Source organism: Salarias fasciatus (assembly GCF_902148845.1).
Source record: "Salarias fasciatus chromosome 7 unlocalized genomic scaffold, fSalaFa1.1 super_scaffold_4, whole genome shotgun sequence".
Lineage (NCBI taxonomy): Eukaryota > Metazoa > Chordata > Actinopteri > Blenniiformes > Blenniidae > Salarias > Salarias fasciatus.
Window position 1 is genome coordinate 20,137,364 of NW_021941229.1, and position 20,800 is coordinate 20,158,163.

The window sequence follows — 20,800 nt, forward strand, 5'->3', positions numbered from 1 at the left end:
TTAATGACCCGCAGGCCCCGCTCCTCGCCCCCGCAGAAGCCCCTGCAGCCACTTCTCGTTTAGCTAATGGGCACAGGCAGGGACGAGGGGCGCGAGGAGGTTACATACATGCAGTCATGAACTGGGAGCAATTTCCCTCTTTGCAAAACACCACTTTTTTTTTTTTTTTTTTCTCTCAGGCTCTGTGCAGTTCCAGGGCCTGGGTTTGTGTGGATGTGGAGGCTGAGAGGGTTGCCCGAGCCTCTGTACTGGTTCCCAGCTTGTCAGGCAGCTGTCGAGGAGTGATTTATGACCACGAGACTCCAACCTGTCTTCACTGCCAGTTCAGTATTGTTACGACTGACAGCTAATGAGGCCAGACATGCTTTCAAGCAGCGCACTTAACAGGACTTCAATCTTCCCCCGTCACGAGCACCATTTTTGCACTGCCTCTCTCTCTCTCACACAGCAGCGGCGGCGGCGGCTGCAGCAGCCTTCTTTCTCTGTGCCGTCCTTGTTCTCTGTCTGTCTCCGAGCTGGAATATATGACAGCCACTGAAAAGGCTGCTGCCCACCGAAGGAGAGGTTTCTCAGAGGCTTGCAGAAATAGTCTCACTCTCCTAGCAGCTATTGCTGGTATTCGAATTTCATCGTGCACCCAACTTACCTCAGTTTCAGAGTACTTTATTCCAGCCAATCAGGTAATTTTAGATTACTAAACTGCTCTGTGCCTTTAAAATATCTCTCAGCTTCAAATAGGTTCTGATCTTTTCTAAGTAGCACACGTTAAACCTGAATACTATTTGGAAAGCAGGATGAACTTGCTCACATTTGATTTTTCCAAACTGCCCACAACGGCCCCCAACCAGATTTGAACCTTGGAAGTTTTTAGTGTATTGTGAGAGAGCCGATCACCAGCCCCACCACACAGCTGTTATGTTGCATAAAATCAGCTTTCTCGTGTTAACTCTTCATTCCTTCTTTAATGGTGCTGTGCACCACGGCCGTGTGGAGAGCTTCGGTGAACAGGCGTGGCTCCATCCGTACCCCCACCCCCCGGGCTATTCGTGTGTAATAACATCACAGGAAGGGCCGTGCACCTGGACGGAGGTAGTTAAAGCCGGGCTAATCCCCACCTTCCCAATTTAACACGAGTCGTTAAACTTAATGTGAAGCTGGGAAATAACAGTTATTTTAAAACTATGTTCACTTGTGGTTTCACAATTAACTGGAACATCACACACAGATTTTCTCTTTTCTTTCTATATTGCAGCTGTCATAATTCCTCCAGCCACCAGAGGGTGCCATACTTCTGCCTCCATGGACGCATTAAGACTCGACTCTCCAATATCCGCTTAAAAAAGAAAAGCTAAACCATTCTGTTAGTTTGATTCCATTCAAATTTTGGTGATGTTTTCTGTTTTCTGCCTCATTCATGTGTTTTGGAGTTACCATGACTCGGCTCTGATCTCTCTGTGTGTCGGTGTAACATCTCTCATGGTGTTTTCTGCTGCGTTTCCACCTTTAACTCCTCGACTTCTCTGGCAGCTGTGATTAATGGCAGCTGAACCAGCTGCTCCAGCTTGCTTTGCTTTGCTGGCAGTGGCATCAGCTGAATACTTCCTGAAGTCTTCTCGCCTCTTCACCGGACAATAAATGCTGCAACAGCGACCCCTGGAGTCAGAATGCAGGAGGTGAGGACAAGAGGCAAATAAAAGTCATAATTTTGTAAACACAGTTTGAACATGTTCCCCTGAAAGGGGATAATAAACCCTTAATAAACCCTTCACTCTGCTGGAGGGACAAAATGTTTGATATAAGTCGTGTTTATTAAAACTGCAGCTATCTGGACTCAGCTGTTAGGTTATGTGCAGAAGTTGATACTAATAAAATGTAGAACTTCTGTGTAGAATAATCTGGTTCTTCATCCTGCTTTTTGTTACTTTGTTGATTTTTTTTGGTCCTATTTTAAGTGAATCTGCAATCCTAAGTAGCTATTCTTGGTGTTTTGTGTTTCATTATCTATATTTATGAAAAAAAATCCTGAGTCGGTGTTTCTACAGCTTTGCATCTTATTATAATACTTTGCTGCCCCCTGGTGGAAGCTTTGATGAACTGCGGACGGTCCACTACACATGTAAAGTTTAGTGAATGCAGAAACATGGCAGGACGTGCCTTCACAACATCTTGAAAGCAGTTTTTTCCTTCTTTTGGAAACTTTTCTTGCGCAGTAGTTGCATGCATTGTGCACCATTACGCAGCGCTTTATCGGCGTTTTCCCTCTTTATAAAAACATTTCTGTCTTGACGCTCTGGTTTTGAAACTATCCAAACTTTGCGCTGCAGGCCCAGCAGGACTCCTCTTTCTCCTCTCCTCCTCCTCCTCCTCTCCTGACGTTGTTCCCGGCTGCTCCCTCCCTCTTTTCCCGGCTCCTCCTCTGTCTGAGATCCGACCGTCCTGAAACTTTCAGTCCTTCCCGAAGCTTCCTCCTTCTTTGCGGGGAAAGAAGCGGCGGCGGCGGCGGCTGAAATGAGGACCGGAGTCCGGCTGTGATGAGCGAGGCGGCGGACCGACCCGTGACCCCGCTGCCCGCCGCGGAGCTGCTGTCCTGCAGGGACCCCGGGGGGAATCGCTCGACGTGAGTGTGGAGGAAGATGCAGGCAGAGCAAGAGGCCCTTTTCACTTCTACAGGCCGATGCATTGTGGTCATTTTGCATTCAGCTCATGTCTCGAGCGATGCGTTTGAATTAGAGAGCGTTGAGTTCTGATAGATGGCACGGAAAAGGAAAACAACAACAAAGTTAAAACTGTTTTGCAGATGGTCTGCTTTGGTTATTTAAAGCTGTGCTTAAGATGTTTGTGTGTGTGTGTGTGTGTGTGTGTGTGTCTTTTTATGGGGCCCTCTAGAGCCCAGTATTTTTTAAATCCAAGCACGCCAGTCAACATGAGGCAGATTTCTCAGCCTGATGTTAAATGGAAACAACATCAAGGTGTGAGATCAACACAGGACAGAGGGCAAGTGAAAACCTGCACCCTGCAGGCCCGGCTGCTGCTTGATCAAAGTTCAACCTCGCATGCAAATTGCAACTCACTTGTGTGTTTCTGTGTGTGTGTGTTTCTGTGTGTGTGTGTGTGTGTCCAGGGCCGAGGTGGACCATGGGGTCCAGGGCAGACAGAGGAGGGGTGCACGCTCTCCTGCAGACCTCCAGCCCTGTGTGGAACCAGAGTCTGAACCCTCAGACAGAAGGAAGAAAGCAGCCAGCATGAGGTGACTGACAAACACACTTCTACACTCTAACAAAGCCGTCAAGAGCACTTTATTAAGTATTCATGCTCAGGTATAGTGGTTGTCAGGTAATTACAAGCACTTATGTGTTTATTGCACAATTGTGCTGTTTGGATTAAGCTTTAAAGCGCTACCAGTTACTTTAGATTTACCCGAATAAGAATTACAGAAGCATTGTGTTTTGTTTTAGAGGGAATAAAAATGATGTATGTTTTATTGCAAAAACTGATCATGTCAAAAAAAAAAAAAAAATTCAGAATTTTCCAGCATCACAAATTCAAAATCACTTTCTTTTATTCTCTTCCTGTGGGTTTTATTACTCAAATATTTAACAGAACAAGGCATTCACTTGAATATTGACACATTTTACACTTTTAACTTAAAAAACTAATGAAATTCTCATTCAACATTTATTTTAACTAACTTACCATCATACTTTGTTGTATTTTGCATCAGATAATGTTTATGGTGACACCTCTGCTATAACAGGCCAAGTATTGTTGATAACATTACGATTCGACCTTCCACAACGCTATTTCCAGCAAATGTTTCCTTCGATAATAAGTTGCATAACTAATTGGTATCAGCTGTGTAAATGGTGTTTGTTTTCACTTTCCAGCCTGATAATAGCCCATCTCCTTCTGGTCTGCCTGCACGAGCACACTGCTGTTTACCGGCTTCATTGTTGCTGCGTAAGCAGCCGAATGAGGGACGGCGACTCCGCCGGAGCTGCTTCCCTTCGCCTGTCCGCCCTCAGCTGTTGCCATGCGACTTTGCCATAAACACTGACCTTTTTTTTTTTTTCTTTTTTTTTTTTTTTTTTCTTCATGTGTCAGGTTGAAACCTGTGGAGCAGCTTTCCCCGGTGCTCAACCTGAGCGACTTTGAAACCAAGGTGGAGAGGAAGAAATCGCAGCCCAACCAGGTACAGATGTATCCTCATACAGGCAACTTATTTTAAGTAAAATAAAAGTATAAAAGGTTGAAGTAATCACAAATTATTATGTTTTACCTGTGTGTTAGTGCAAAGAAGTACAAGCACATATAAATTTAAGACAATACTTCTGTGTAATGCCTGAAAAAGTTTAAATATCAAAGAAAATGAGGTAGCTTTTGAACATTATTTTGAGTTTCATTACACTTTCTTGTGCAAAATATGATGAAACACCAAAACAGTGTGTTTCTTCAACATCAGAAACATTTTATTTCTGACAAAAACCGACACTGTCAACAAAAACAACAAAGAAAGAGGCTTTTAATACATTTAATGCAAAAAGTTTAAAAAATTGTGATTTTTTTCTCTCTCTGCAGTTATCAAAGACAAACGCTCAGTATCACAAGTTATTCAAGGAAGTCGACAGAGACGAGTTACTCAAACAAAGTGAGTTCCCCTTGCTCCGTTTCACACACGAGAAGCCAAAACATGCTGAAAGAGAGGCGCTAACGTGGCTCTGTGTGTGTGTGTATGTGCGTGCACGCCTCCAGGTTACACGTGCGCGCTGCAGAGAGATATTTTATACCAGGGCAAAATGTTCGTCTCCGACAACTGGATCTGCTTCCACTCCAAAGTCTTCGGCAGAGACACAAAGGTAGGCTCACCTCACCTGGGTTACCTGGATTCTGAGCCGCTGATGGACGAAGGCTTCCTCCTCCTCCTCCTCCTCTTCCTCCTCAGATCTCCATCCCAGTCATGTCCGTGACGTTCATCAAGAAAACTAAAACTGCCCTCCTGGTGCCAAACGCACTGGTGATCGAAACCACACACCATCAGGTGAGAAACGGGCTCAAGACGCCTGAATTATTCTCTTTTTTTTGACTCCATCACGGCAGAGACTCAGGTGTAATCTTGTTTTTTCAGCACGTGTTTGTTTCCTTCCTTTCTCGAAACACGACCTTCAAACTGCTGAAATCCATCTGCCTTCATCTGGAGGTAAATCTGAAAACTCACATGAACGCTGCTGGATTTAACACACACACACACACACCTTCTTTTATCAAACCAATGAGGTCATCTAAACCTGACTTTATGATTCTACATTGATGTTAGGCTAGAATATCTGCAGTGCACCAACAAAAGTGTAAACCTTCCTTGTCATATGATAGAATAGTAGCAATAAATCCTAATTATTAATAAACTGCCATAAACTTGTGAGGATTGTGATTTGTTTGTAAGGTAAACGTAGACGGTCATCTGGCCACTGATAACAGTGAGTTTCACAACTTCATATCATGTTATGAACAATATACTGTGCAGCTCGACTTTCAATAGTTCTTTTTTTTTTTTTTCAAATTAACAACCACATCATACAATGTAATCATACTAATACAGCTTCTGGAAACAAGTACAAGACTACAGTTTTAGCTGGTATCGTTCATACGTGTTGAACTATGTCAGATGTGTCAAAATAGTGGAAAAAAATAAGGTTTTTAAAGATGAAACCCCCATTTTTAAAGCTTAATTCATAGACTTCTGCTTAAATATCCAAAAAGAACCCTCTTGGTACAGAATTTTATGTGGATCCGGTCATTTTTGCTGGCAGGATGTAAGGAGAGTTGAGGTTTACAGCTTGTTTGTTGCCCATAAGTAGGGCAAAAAAAAATAATGTCAATAAAGCTCAGAAGGAAGACAAACATGTGGGTCATGTGCGTGTTGTCCTTGTAGGTGGATAAGACCTGCAGCAGCCCCGTGACTTCCTCCTGTGAGAACAGCTTCAGAGTCGCCGGCCCCGCGTCGCTTCCTCTGGTCAGTCGGGGGCTCCGTCCGTCCATTTTCCTGCCATGTTTGTGCGCTGGATGTATTTATTGTGCATTTTCCATTGTGGCGAGAGGGACCTATAGAAAGGCCTCACCCTCTCTGCGTGTGGCGCCCGCCCGCCCACCCGCCCTGTGTTCTCCCGCAGGACTTTTCCGGAGACTTCTCGGACCTGGACGGGGTCGTGCAGCAGAGGCGGCAGGACATGATGGAGAGCAGCAGCTCCGGGTCCCAGACGCCAGATTACGACAAAATAACAGGTGTGCACGCCCTTCTTCCCTTCCTCCGCTGTGTGTGCTCGCTCTAATCTTTTGCACACACTCTGCAGAGTTACAGTGTTTATGGCGTCAGGTGTCAGTGTGTGTGTGAGTCCAGGACACAGTCAGGTTTTACTTTCCGTTGCAGTGAAGACAGTCGGCATGTAAACAACCTCCGTCCTGTTGAATAATTAAAAACAGCTTCAGGTTTATCGTCTCCGACAGTCTCGACGTGTAGATTTGTGATTCTGTGCGTGTTTGCACAGAGAGTCACGGCCCGTCTCTCCTGTTTTCCCCTCCCCGGCAGACTTCGGCGGCCTCCCGGACACGTTCCTGAGCGCCGTGAAGAGCGGGGAGGTCTCGGTCCATGCGGACGTTCACCTGCAGACGCCGGGGCAAAAACACGGCGCTGCGCTCAAGAACGGTACGGATGCAGAGGAGAAAGTCTTCTCCGGTGTCACTGGGAACGATCCTCAGTGAAAGTGTGTGTTTGTTCTGTAGTTCAGCAGTGAGTCCTGCCCTTTTTTTCCTCGCCTCACTGGCTGATATTGACTCCTGAAGGGTTTACGCTGCTAAAAATAGAGTCAAATTTTTCCTGGAAAAGGTTCAAATGATAAAAAAAAGTAACGTTTTGGTCTGTAAGCTGCATGACAACTGAGACTACATGAATATAGGTTCAAGTTACAATCACAAAATTACATTTCAAGACTTGAAAAAAACTTGAAACTTGAAACGTGTGATAACTGTGATGACACTGTGTTTCACAAAAACCTCTAAAAATGCCGAAAATTCTCACTTGATGTCTCCAGAAATCTTTCACAACCCTGATGTCTCAATATGAGCATCACATGGGACCAATGTCCTCAAAAAAATGTGCTTTTATGAAATAAGTTATTTGCTTTTTTATTGTTATGACCTTATAACATTTCTAAGGAAAATAAATGGTAGAAATGATCATAAATCTTAACTTTCTCTATAAAAAGTGAAAGAAACCAGGTTCAGAAAAATCGTAGAGTCATTTTATAATGTTGCAAAATATTTAATGTGGCTTTTCTAAAGAACCAAACAATAAATAACATCAGTCTAAGGGTTATTTCTCAGCCAGTGGTGCTTCAGAGGACGGTCTGCAAACTGAGGTTTCGTTATGTGAATTCTCTAAATCCATCATCCGCTGTGTGAGTTCAGACTTCTTATGTTTCACATAAAGATGGTGCAGTGGTTTGAGTTGGGCTTTGGGCCCGTCCTGTGTGGAGTCTGCATGTTTTTCCTGTGTGTTCCTGACTTTCATTCAGGTATTAGCCCTCAAACATTTATCTCGTGTACATGAAAATGTCACACATTAAAAACCATTCACACCACCATCATTGATCCTTTTTGGTGGGTTGTACAACTAAATATGAAATAATCCAACACTGATGCATCATTTATGTCTGGATGAGTGAACTTTGATATATTTACCACGGCGATGTTGTGTGTCGACTTCTGTGGAGAGATTGCATGTGCTCTCTTTGCGTTAGTTGGTTTTTCTCTCTGGTTCGGTTCTCTTCACTCTGATTCAGTTGTGGTTTAGTGTGTCGGCTTGTTTGTACCGATGATAGGACAGTGTGTACAGTGTGTTCTCTGAACTCCACAGTGTGTGACCGAAGAAGGATCGGCTCCAGACACACGTGACTTTATGGAAAAAAAAAAAAAAAAATGCAAATAATGTCGTCTTTCAAGACTTGATCACAGCACGAGACTTAAAAACTTCCTAAGAACCACAGTGAGAGTTTTTTTTTTTTTTTTGGTTCGGTTTCTCGCTCTGCTTTCACGATGACGATACCCAGACCTTCCCAGACCGCCGTCCTCTTCCTGCCGCTCTCACAAACCCTGCGTGCAGATCTCCACATTTGCATTTGCGTTTTTGCATGACAGATGAGGTTTGAAGACAAGCAGCACTGTCTGGACTTCCAAAGCGCATAAAAATTTATGTGAACCCAAATTAGGTTAGAATGAGTCCTGACGTCCTTTCCTCAGTGAAAGTCGCAGCAAGGAGATCAGATAACAGAGCAGTCAATGAGCTGTACTAATAACATTATCCTAATCTAAACACTAAGCTTTTGACCTTCCTTAAGTGCACTTGTTTCTACTGTACTGTGTGTGGTTGATGCTATCAGTCTTTTCTCTTTCTGCTTTTATCTTCAGGCCCGACCAAACCGTCCCGAGGAGTGTCAGCGAAGGACAAACCCCCGCAGGCCGGGTCGCTGCACGCCGTGCTCATCATCTACCTGTTCCTGTCAGTAACCTCACCCTGCGTGCAACACGAGCCGCTGCACAGAGTATTGTTAAACATCTCTGGAACGTTCGCTTTGCATCGTTTGGGCGTGTAAGTCATTGTCCTGTGTGTGTGTGTGTGTGTGTGTGTGTGTGTGTGTGTGTGTAAACAGAGTCAGCATTCTGGTCCTGTCCTCGTGTTACATGGCCTTTAAGATCGTGGCTCTGGAGCATCGTTTGAACTCCTTGGTGTCAGTGGGGGAGCACGTTCGCAATGAGTAAGAACAAGATGGAGCTTTGAAATCTAAAGACTTGATCGAGACCCGATCGGCCTCACTGGAGTCAATCTGTTCAATGATTTGGTGTAAATGTGTGCGCAGAAACACCGGAAGTCAAAAGATGCTGGATGAAGTGAATGCTGAGATCTACGGAGAACTTTCATCCAACCTGTTCAAGCTAGAAAAGGTTTGTTTGGTTTGTTTTTTTAACTGCACGGCTGATATGTTCAAATTCCTTTCAACACAGGAAATGCGTAAACAGTTTGATAAAAAGTAGGTAAAAATCACAAATTCTCTGTATTATTTCTTCAAATTGTCTCTACATGGACAGAAAAATCCAGAAAGGTTATACATCCTTTTTAGACATAATACTCTGCAGAATCCTGATGTTATAAACTAAAGACAACATTACTGTAACTCACATTAATTGTCCTGTGCTTAATATCAAATAAAAAAGGGCAACATGCTGATAGCTAACAATGGAGTATGTAAAGTAGTTTTTTGATTAATAATGTCTAAAAAAGATGAGGTATATAAAAAAAAAACATTGCTTCCTTATCTCTCGTCCTCAACTTCAGCTGTCACTTTCACTACTGCTTGACCAGTCCCTCCATATCAGGGATTTATGAAGTCAAAACCAAAAAAACCATGCAGAATATTCACAAGAGCAACAAGAGAAAGAAAAACTTCCCACTGCTGCAAAGTGCTGATGTGTAATCAGACGGTATAGAAATGTGAAATGGTACTCATGTTTATCAAGAATTACGGGAATAAGTGCAACTTATTAAAAGCCTGTGCTACACTTTGTCCACAGCTGATCTAATGTTAGAAGAAGTGATAATTGGACAGTGGCTTAAATCAGGAGTGTCAAACATAAGGCTCTTACTTACAATACCTTAAAAACCAAAACATGCTCATGTTGCTAAATTTTATCATAAAAGCCAATAAGATTAAAAAAAATTACTTTCCTGGCCGATCCCGGGTCTGATCTGATTTTACTTTTTCTCTCTTCGTCCCAGATTCAAAGAAACCTGCGGAAGCTGCTGGAGGAGACGTGAACTGGAGCGTGAGGACAGAAGCTTCACTGTTCATTAGAAAATGCTGGGTTTTATTTAGCTCTGCAGATCAGCACAGATCAGATTTTACTCGTTGCTGTTTTCCAAAGCCCGAACACTCGAAAATCTGCGGGAAACACAGAAACTTTGTGGATTTCAATCGTGCAATAAGAGTTTGGTTTTTTTTTTTCCACTCAGGACTCTTTTAAAAGAATTGAAAAGCTGTATGAGTGTGTGTGTGTGTGTGTGTGTGTGTGTGTGAGTGTGCGTGAGTGTGCCGGCTGTATCGTTAGAGGAGCAAATATGTTGTATTTATCTTAAGAGCTTTTATTTTGCATTTCACAATCGTGGGATCTTTTATAAAAGGAATATGATGCCAGGTCTATTTCAGTGTTCAAACATTTCTCAAAAGGTCAAATAGAGCCGCTCAATTGCTCTTTGTCAGCTTTAAAAGTGCCATTAATTTATGTTGCGTCTATATTTATCTTGTGCGTGGAGACCGCTAACATAGGGATGATTGTAGAAAACAAAATGTCTGTGTTTGTTGTTCGATTTCTAAAGGTAAAAATCCACAGTTCATTTCAGGTCGTTTCACATTTCATAAAACAAAAAAGTTAAATTAATTTCTTTTTCAGTTACAAATGTGGGTTTTTATAAAGTGAAACACTTTTAATGAAAAATCAAAATTTGAAACCACATAAAATAAGTTTTATCTGCTGTGATCATTGAAAAGTCTTTTTTTACAGCTTTCTTTTCTTTCCGTTTTCAGTTGAATGACGTTTGTCTTGAGTGTTTGAGGAGAAGTAACTTTGAGAGCTTGTGTTTAACCCTCCTGGTTTACATTTCCATCACACACTGTGCCTTAAATCTTTCTTCAGATTTGTTTTACAAACCTGAAAATAAATATTTCTCCTACAGCGTCTGCTGAACTTTGCTTTTACTGGGGAAACTGCAGGTTACATAAGAGCCATCACACCTGCGGCCACACAAATACATGCAAACCGCTCTGGTGTAACATGATCGATCACATGCTGATGAGGACGGAGGGTTTATTTCACTTCAACTACTGTCAAGAGGAAAAATATTACTGTAGACATGCATCTTAATGTTTCTGGGGAAAATGTGTTTGATGGATTTGATAAATATTACTGCAGTCAGAGAAAATCCTCTCTTTGAACTGTAAATACTGGACAGCACAGTGACTATGAGCACATATATGAATTATTTGTGATGTTTCAGTCATATTATGTCTTTTTTTTATTTTATTACAGTATGGCTTATTCATTTAATGGTAAATCTTTACTAACAGAGTCAATTACTAATACTATGGAATTGACCCACAACAGTATTATTCCTTTTTAGGCTTTTAGTTTTGTTTTGGGTTTTCATACTTATAAGAAATAAAAATACAATAACAGAGGCAGACTCCTGTTTGGCACACTGTGTGCAACTATAACTGTCATTACTTCTCAGTAATTTCAACTGTCATTTAAAGTTTCCCCCAATCGCATTTTAGAAAAGGAAGTAAGACTCCGAGCTGAATGTAATTTAAACAGGAAGTGGAAGACAAGGGATCCTTTCACTGATGTTTTTCACTGACCCCCCCCTAAAAAAACTCAACTGTTATAATATATAACTGATAATTTTTTAGTTATTCTTGCTTTTATTTAAGCTGTTTAGAATTCTGTTCAATAGCCCCTTACTTTATTAGAGAACAAGAGAAAAACCTAATAAAGAAGAAGTCATCTGCAGTTTCTTTACAAAAAAGAAGTAAAAACCTTAAACAACATAAGCAAAATGAAGAAATCTACCCACCAGCTGAACAAATAAAGTCAGTTTACATTTAAGAGAGACATCAGTGGCAGTCTTGGCTGTAGGGAGGAGAGTTTCTGAGGTGCTGCAGCACCCCCTGCTGGATGGTGGAGGACAGCATATCTACATGTAGTTAAAATGGACAAAAATCAGTCTCTCTGTGACTGCAAGTCAAAAGCACAAGAAGAATATTTCTCATATTTTTAGTTAGAACTCAACACATGCTTAGGAAATCTGGTTTTCTGGTTTGATAGTTGCGACAGTTTAGTTGTGGATCATCGTCGGCTGCAGGCTCCATGTAAAGAGAGCATTTATGATCATAATGTCAGATATGAGTCGGATACAGATCTGCATGAAGCCTTTTGTCCTTATTTCTCCTTACAGACACGGTTCAATGGAGCAATAACACCAGTGTTACCAACAACATTAGAGGAAGTGTTGAAACTAAATGAATAACAGTTAAGTTCTCAAAAAGTGGCTGTTTGACACCTGACTATGTTTAACAGTGCACTGCAGTCGAGCATAGCCATTTCATTTTGTGTCTTATTTTGAGAATTTTCTACCAATCAAAAATGAACCATGATTGACCCTGGGGCCATAGCTTGGATACCTCTGCATGGAAGGATAAGTTCCAACTGTGTGAAGTACATGGATTTGTTTTTGTGGAAAATAGCCATTAATTCCTCGAATCTGACTTCTTCAGAGTTGGTTTTGCTTTGCTTCTGCTGATGCTCATTACACCTTAATTATTTTTAATTAACAACTACCATAGGATCAATAAATGTTTGATTACAAAAGCTACAACATTTTATGTAGCTAAGTTATTTGTTGATTTTGAAGTTGTATTCCCCTCTTAGCTGATACCCCGCTTCTTGATTTCTCACGAATCTTAGTATATTTTCTTTAAAATAATTGTTTTTAGCTTTGTACATAATTTGTGCACATATCTTTCAAACTTTTTAAAAATTAAAAATTACTCAAAAAATATTGATCAAAAACATCTGAGGAAGCATGTGTACATTACATAGCTAAATATTCAAAGCATTCCCATTTTTTCAAAAGTTGGAATAATACTGAATTAAAACAAACTTTGTGTCCATTTTAATCCTGAAAAAATACGATAGATAAAACTCTAAAAAACGAATAAAAAAAAACCGCACACATTGTCATGCTGTTTCATTGTGTGTAGAATTTTGAGGAAATAAATCAAAGTAATCCATGCCGCCCTGGTGCTTCTCTACCATTGCGGTGAGTCTCCGTGCTGCACGCGCACACAGATGTAAACATCAGGAGCGCCGCCCGCGCGCCCCGCACGGTGCGCGTGTTGTGGAGCTTCTCGTCTCGCGGCGGAGCTCCCCGCCCCCTCCGGAGCGCGGACCAATGGCTCGGCCGCCTCCGCTCCTCGTCTGCCCGTCAACCCGCGTCCAGCCCCCCGCCTGACGTAACACCCCGCCGCCGAGTGCAATGGCGATATTGGACAATAACAGCCGCCGCGTTTGGGGACCGCAGCTTGTATTATGTGGCTCCGGTTGAGGAAAACCCGTCGAGCCGGCTGCACGAACACGTTTGATATCGGCCACGGAGCGCGAGCGTCTACCTGCGGACCAGGAGAGGTGATTTCACGTCCCGCGCGCGCGATGACAGTTTAGACTGGAAAGCCCGCAGGTGAGTGCAAACTCCGGAGATCTGCAACAGCGTTTTGCAAGGTGGGGGGGTTGGAAGGCTTTCTCTGTGCTTCCTCCCCCCCCCCCCCAGCAGTCCCTCAGTAAACAGTGTGTTGCAGGCAGCATCCAGCCGGGGTTTGAAAGGGGCGTGGCCGCGTGCAGGGGACCACTTCTGACTAAAGGATGCTGATAGCTTAGCAACAGCGACAAGCAAGGAGAAGGAAGGAGAGACAATGGATGTGCGATTTGTCAGCACCGTTACTGGGCAGGCTGAGCCGAGACGAGCTGAGAGAGTGTGTGTGCTTGGAGCAGGAGGAAGAGAGGAGGCGAGGGCGAGCAGCATCATCATCTCCACCACCACCACCGCCACCACCATCATCATCATCATCCTCATCATCACCATCAGCTGGTGCCAAGTGAGCTGCAAGGAGCCATGAATGCAGGGAGGAAATGTAAACAAAGGGTGTGGGCCTCTCAGCTGGCCTGCGATGCTCTGCCAGATCCACATCCGTCTTACATGGTGTGCTGATGGAGAGCGACCGGCGGCGGGTCGCCCTCTGCCCCCAGATATCCTGCTATTTCGCTCAGAGCTCCTGGGCGCACGCTTTCCCGCAACACAAAGGATTTTCACATTTCTTTCAACTCTTGATTTGATAGCAAGCTTCACAGACCTTTGTCAGCAAGCACATAAACACCTTCCCCATCAGTACGAGTCATTTGGAGTCATAAGCCCAATATTAACTCTGCTTTTACTGTCTGCTCTCCACCAGCTGGTTAAAACTCCACATTCACTCAATTTTCAATCATTAATTTTCAACGTGCAGCAACTTTTCACTGCCTTCTTATTGTATCTGTTGCTGTGGAAGCAGCACCAGTGGATGAAAACATTCAGAGAGCAAACAGCAAAACAATAAACTTCAACTCTTAATAGAGTGGAGTGTTTGATACATCAGTTTAATACTGTATTAGTTGCATTGTCATATTGTTAGAATGAGTACCTCTTGTCTGATTTCTTTGATAAACTTTTTACAGGAAGGAATTTGCCCCACTGACCCAACACCCAATAAAGCATTTGCGTTACCAGATTAGCTCTGATATTCAGTATTTAATGTGATTCCACTAATTCTGTGGAAGCAGTAAATGTAACCATCAAACAGCCACAAAATGAGCTTAAACTTGCAATAAAGTAACATATTGATGTGTTGGAAACATCTTTTTAAAGTAGAATATTGCTATGGATGCTTTGGAAACATTTTACAGAGTTTGGTTCTTGAGTAAAACTATGATACAATAAATGATCTGTCTCTTTATGTAAATAAATGTTCGGCAACAGTCTCCCAAACCAGCACATCCCAATCAGATTAGATTAAAAAAAAAAAACCTAAACACGGCAGTGCAAAGTCTAAAAACAGAAAATGATGTGAAATCTATAAGTTCAACATTCTCATTAAGTTAGTTTGTCCTTGGGCAAAAACATTGAGACTCCTATCGTCAAGTTTCCATCTAATTTTTAGTGACTTTGTTTGTTGAATTTTAATTTTTGTGGCAGATTATGAAATTTTCATTAGAAAATCATGTTAAGATGTTGTTTTGCCTTTATTAAATCCAGTGTTTTTGATACAAATGTAGGTAAATAATTAAAATGCTTCCAAAAAAAGTCACTGATTAATCAAAACTTTATTAATTTCATGTGCATAAATAATTTAAATAATTGAATATGAGGGGCATTTTGTTTATTGTTTCAACACATTCTGGAAAAAGAAAGTTATACCGCATCATGGACTGACTATTGCAGCAATATAAAGTGTTGAAAACAGACTGTTTTGATATGTCCCTAAACCTCAACTTTGCTTATTCACATTTCTTTCATAGTAACAGAAAAAAAGATGTTTGACCTTTTTTTTCCAAAGACAAGTTGGTTGACTTGAAGAGCATTGTTATTGTTTCAGGTGCGACGTGTGAACAGACACCATGGCCACACAGGAACCGTCCCCTCCCTCGTCCATGGAGAGCAACAAGCCGGGCTTTCCCAAAAAGATCCTGGGCAACAAGCTAGAGGACAAGCACCTGTGCAACTGCTGCCACAATATCCTCCGACGGCCGTTTCAAGCCCAGTGTGGCCATCGCTTCTGTTCCTACTGCTTCAACAGGACCGTGAGGTGAGGGACCGTCCAAAACCGGACGCATCAGCCGCATCCAAATACCACTTTATAGCACCTTCAGTCACTGTCACCATCATTTCCCACCAAAAAAAAACGCAGTAAAAGTCACGGAGCAGTCACTTTTAATTGCACCAAACTAAAGGAAATCAAAATTTGGAGATTGTGTTATAAAACGAAGAGGTGCACTTTTTGGTCATATGGAATTTGAAGTGTATTCCGATTGCATAATAATCTTCCATCTGTTGTCAGTATAAACGGCAACAAAAAAAATTCATGTTGATGGTTTCAATTTAGTTCAATTCCATTGATTTCCACTCAAATTCCATTCTTTCCATTCAGTGCCGTCACGTTCCTTTCAAATCCCTTCCATTTATTTCTGTTCTGTTTCTTTTCTTGGACTAACCGTCTTTATTATTTCCGCCGCCAGCTGTCTGATGTTTGCCTGTCTTTTTTCTCCTCGCTGTGTTTGTTGTTTCGTTGCAGCAATGGACCTCAGAAATGCAACGCCTGCATTAAGGAGGAGATCTTTGAGGAGACAACATCGATTCTGAAACAAGGATGTGTGAGTCTGAACGTTCTCACGTTTCAAAACTATTTTCTGCTAGTACTAAGATGAACAGTTCATAACACCAAACCAGAGGAAGAAAAGTGGAAGAATTGACAGATTTAAAACAATCAATCTGTTGTGTAGTTCGATCTTGTGTGAAAGAACATTTGTGTTATTCGTTCGTTTTTATTTGCTCAGAGCACTTTGACAAATGCAGACACTGTAAAAAAAACCCATAAAAGCAGATATTTTTAAGTTCCTAATATGAAAGCACGTTTTAGTTGTGTTTTTCTTCATATTGAATCAAAATCAGCATATTTGTCTAAGTATCAATGAAATAATTAGTATTTTTAGAATGATGTAGTGAAAAAGGATATGAACGATCACGACCAAAACAAGACGAAGGGAACCGAGGAAGCATTTAAACTTTATCGAGTCTGAATAACTGTGAAAAATGCGACAAAAAGATAACAGACAGTGAAGACTTATGAATGTAATCTGAATGTTTAAGTTTAGCAAAACGTGAATTTTTCTGAAGAAGTGACTTTGTGTTGTTCAGGCTTTTCCTGACAACGCGGTTCGGAGGGAAGTAGAAAACCTGTCGGCTGTTTGCATCAATGAGAGTTGCAGTTGGAAAGGAAGTATCAAAGATTACGAGGTGAGGCAGCCTTCCTTCTCCTGTCAGCAGGTGATTATAAGTAGGAAAAGGTGCATGCATGCTTCTTTGTTTCTGTATTTACTTGTGACGGTGTCACAGGAATTGCTAAGAATCATAATTTCAAGAGCGCTTCAAGCTTTCGCTGTACTGTACTCAGAGGTCACTCAGGTCAAACTCCGCTTTGTCACAGATGAACCACGAGGGCAAGTGTGAGTTCATGATCATCCCCTGCCCCTCCTGCAAGGAGCACATCCGCTTCAACGAGCAGGAGCGCCACAACGAGCGCGAGTGCCCAGAGAGGACGCTCAACTGCAAGTACTGCAAGGAGCCATTTCACTTCAAAAACATCAAGGTTAGAAATTATTTATTTAGGCCGAAGATGCTCGGCTAATCCGGGCTCGGTCGCAGCAGCTGCAGCGGCAGCGGCAGCGGCAGCGGCAGCGGCAGCAGCGGATCACAGCAGCTGTTTGTGCAGTTTTAAAAAAAAAAAAGGCTTAACACTCTTACTGTTTTTTTTTTTTCCTCCTAGGCACATGATGAGATCTGTCCCAAGTACCCGATGATCTGCGAAGGCTGCGCCAAGAAGAAAATACCCAGAGAAAAGGTAAATCTGTGAGCAACACGCAGAGCGGAAGGAAACACTGTGATGAAAAATAGATCATAGTGCCGTGCAGCTGCAGCATTTAGGACCGGTTTGTCTATTTCTTATTTATTTTTTTTCATCTTTTCACACTCTGTACCTTGAATTGAACCGTTTCAAATTAAACAGCCCAAGAAATGAGGAAATCTGCCTTAGTCTCATGAGTTGACTGAAAAAAAGAAAATGCTGTTGCTCTTCCTATGATTGTGAGAGTGTTAATGTTACTGTGTTTAATCTTACTAATGTCTTGTAGGTTTTGACTTTGTGTCGTGATTTTATCCTCAGCCTGCGACCTCGGCCGGGTCACTTCTGCAAAACAGATCTTTACCTCAGCTTGATTTTCAAGTCAAACAAAATTAAAAAAACATTAACTTGAAGATCACAGTAAAATTGATGAAAATGTAGTCCAGTAATTTTTTTTTTTCATTAATTGAATACTTTATTTTTATGTGCAAAATAAAAGAATAACAGTTTTTTATTTGTGTTTTTTTCTTTTTGTGTTTCTAGTATGTGGACCACATTAAATTCTGCAGCAAATTCAGAACTCCGTGTCGATTTCACGTGGTGGGATGCGACATGTCTGTAAGTCTCATTAATTATATTTATACACTTTTTAAAAACACTTTACAAAACTTAAACATTTTCTTATGATTTGTTTTGTTTTCAGAATAGAAAGACTATAATCACATAATAATCATGATGTTTAAGACTCAAATAGACATAAAGGTTTGAGCATCCCAGAAAATCTCATCGTTCATTTATATTTTTTCCCTCTCTTGTCACAGGTGGAGAAGGAAAAGATTCATGACCACGAGCGCGCCTACGCCTACGAGCACCTCAACCTGCTGCTGCACTACATCATGGGCATGAAAGTGAGCATGGAGGGCCTGCAGCCCCAGGGCCTGGAAGTCGCCGGACACAAACTGGTGGAGCTCCAGCAGTCCCTCCGGGAGCTGGAGGCCAGAGTCTCCCAGCTCAGCACCACCTCCTCTGGGCCTCCCGTGCAGGGAGCCGCCGCCGCCGCCGCCGCCGCCGCTCCATCCTCCTCATCCTCCAGCTCCGGCCCCCCCGGCCCGCCCTCCTCGGCCCCCCTGCCCCCGCCGCCCACGCTGGCCCCCACCCTGTCCGTGTCCACCTCCTTCACGCCCCTGCCCAGCTCGGTGGGCGCGGCGCTGGAGCTGCAGCTCCACAGCGAGAAGACCAAGGTGGCCGAGCTGGGCCGCAGGTGCACGGAGCTGGAGGTCAAGGCCGGCACCTTCGAGAACGTGGTGTGCGTCCTGAACAGGGAGGTGGAGCGGTTCGCCACCACCATGGAGGCGAGCAACCGGCAGCATAAGCTCGACCAGGACAAGATCGAGGCTCTGAGCAACAAGGTACCGAGAGACCGACGTACAGATGGGTCGTTTCGACTGACGCGCAGCCTGACGGCGTGTTTGCGGTCCAGGTGCGGCAGCTGGAGAGGACGGTGGGGCTGAAGGACCTGACGGTGGCCGAGATGGAGGGCCGCCTGAGGGAGATGTCCGCCACCACATTTGACGGCGTCTTCGTCTGGAGGATCTCAGACTTCGCCAAAAAGAGACAAGATGCGGTCGCGGGCCGAGCCCCAGCCATGTTCTCGCCAGGTAAACTCACCCGATCTGAACAGAGAACCGACCGCAGATGTCATTAAACTGAGCTCTTTTCTTCCTCCAGCCTTCTATACCAGCAAGTACGGCTACAAGATGTGTCTCCGCATCTATCTGAACGGGGACGGGACGGGGCGCGGCAGCCACTTGTCCCTGTTCTTTGTGGTGATGAGGGGACTCAGCGACGCTCTGCTCAAATGGCCCTTCAACCAGAAGGTAAAAGACGTGGAGATGAAGCAGTCACATTCTTTTGGTCCAGAAACAGAGACATCTCATATATCATGAGAGACAAGCCTGAAGTTCTAACTAAAGGAAACAGAACAGGAGAGAATTTTAGGAAGTTGGAGAGTGAAAATGTAAAAATAGAATCACACAAGGCCGCGGAGAGTGGATTATCTTTCTGTCTGATGCCAGCTGGTTGTTGTCTCTGTAAGGATTTGAACCTGTGCCCTCCAGGTGACCCTGATGCTGCTGGATCAGAGCAACCGGGAGCACATCATCGACGCCTTCCGCCCCGACGTCACGTCCTCGTCCTTCCAGAGACCCGTGAGCGAGATGAACATCGCCAGCGGCTGCCCGCTCTTCTGCCCGCTCTCCAAGCTCGACGCCAAGAACTCTTACATCCGCGACGACACCATCTTCATCAAAGCCATCGTGGACCTCACGGGGCTCTAGGCGGGCTGCTGCACGGGTGGTAACGGCTAGGGGTGAAAAGCCAGGCAGCTCTGTGACCGTTAGAGGCTTCGCTCGGGCTGAGTCGCGGTCCCTTCAGGGCTCGGTTTGTCCGGGGTGGGGGGCGTCTTGCTGTGCCCCCTTCCTCCGGGAGGCAGATACAAACACGCTCGCCACTGTGTGCCGCACGCGGCCGTTCAGTCCCGCCGCCATCCCCCCCCCCCCCACCAACCTCCGTCATTGCCGTACATTTCAGGGTGCAAAACGCGGTTTCTTTTGACATCCCGGCGACGGAAGCGTCACCTCAGCTCTGCACACGAGCTTTTCGGTTGAAGCAGCAGCAGCGCGGCGTGGACGGTGCGGCGCCGAGCAGAGGCTAGAGACGGAGGCGAAAAGACCCAACAGAGTCTTTCTTTAACCTCCCGCTTTTAAGGGTTTGGGTTGTAGATTTCCAGATAGTTGGGGTGTGGTCTTTTCTGATTAAGCTGGCAGTAGATTTGTGCTAGAGTTAGAGCGTGGTTCGATGCAGTTTTTGCTTCTTCTTCTTCTTCTTCTTCTTCTTCTTCTTCTTCTTGCAGATTGTGGATATTGTGAGCTTCTCAATTCCAGTGTCGAGTGAATTTGCATAGACAAACGTGGAGTTATGTTATGAATAAGACTACAGCCAGTTTATTCTTTTCCCTTTGAAGCGACATGCATGGCTCCTTGTTTCCAGCCGAGCTTTCCGAGAGGTTCCTCATTTTGTCGTTTGAACTCGTTAGTGAATTAGCCATCCGTGATGGTGGACATTGCCTGCATGTCTCTTTGCAACCAGGCTACTTGCGTGTAAAAGTGAGTGTGTTCGTTCTTACCGGAGAGAGGGAGGAAGGGGGGTGGGGGGAAGAGGGAGGGGGAGGGAGGGGGGTTGGTTCGGTGGTTCTGATTGGTGGTTTGGTACATCTGTGGAAGATACAGTGAAGTTACCAAGGAGTCAGGGCAGCTTGCCAAGTCAAGCCTGAGGCATCAAACTTTACACGTGTTTGTGTCTCTGACAAACTGGAGCGTTCTCCCCAGGATAATGCTCACCAGCTCACATCTCAACACATAGTGCTGTGCCCCACCACAGAGCGGAGTCGACACAGATAAATCCACGAAATGAAGGAATGGTCCGTTCCTCGTTTT

At 43.7% G+C, this 20,800-nt stretch overlaps 2 protein-coding genes across 4 annotated transcripts; both read left to right on the plus strand.

Moving 5' to 3' along the window:
- Positions 1 to 2,410: 2,410 nt before the first annotated feature.
- On the plus strand, positions 2,411 to 10,777 carry LOC115383030 (GRAM domain-containing protein 2B). 3 transcript variants are annotated; one of them, XM_030085037.1, is made up of 15 exons: positions 2,411 to 2,617; positions 2,887 to 2,994; positions 3,122 to 3,247; positions 4,102 to 4,189; positions 4,576 to 4,645; positions 4,750 to 4,853; positions 4,940 to 5,035; positions 5,123 to 5,194; positions 5,927 to 6,007; positions 6,165 to 6,276; positions 6,581 to 6,697; positions 8,458 to 8,548; positions 8,700 to 8,804; positions 8,907 to 8,991; positions 9,824 to 10,777. In XM_030085037.1, exons 1-15 carry the CDS (start codon positions 2,532 to 2,534, stop codon positions 9,860 to 9,862), a joined length of 1,380 nt encoding a protein of 459 aa, XP_029940897.1. In that variant the 5' UTR covers positions 2,411 to 2,531; the 3' UTR covers positions 9,863 to 10,777. The 3 variants fall into 3 exon arrangements, with proteins under 3 accessions (XP_029940897.1, XP_029940898.1, XP_029940895.1); XM_030085038.1 differs by lacking the exon at positions 2,887 to 2,994 and having other exon boundaries at positions 2,413 to 2,617; XM_030085035.1 differs by having other exon boundaries at positions 2,456 to 2,994.
- Positions 10,778 to 13,113: 2,336 nt separating this feature from the next.
- Positions 13,114 to 20,509, plus strand: LOC115383039 (TNF receptor-associated factor 2-like). Its single transcript, XM_030085053.1, has 11 exons — positions 13,114 to 13,336; positions 15,285 to 15,494; positions 15,981 to 16,059; positions 16,604 to 16,702; positions 16,893 to 17,054; positions 17,232 to 17,306; positions 17,850 to 17,924; positions 18,128 to 18,715; positions 18,787 to 18,964; positions 19,035 to 19,183; positions 19,424 to 20,509. The coding sequence occupies exons 2-11, from the start codon at positions 15,307 to 15,309 to the stop codon at positions 19,640 to 19,642; spliced, it is 1,812 nt and encodes a 603-aa protein (XP_029940913.1). The 5' UTR covers positions 13,114 to 13,336; positions 15,285 to 15,306; the 3' UTR covers positions 19,643 to 20,509.
- The last annotated feature ends 291 nt before the right edge of the window (positions 20,510 to 20,800 follow it).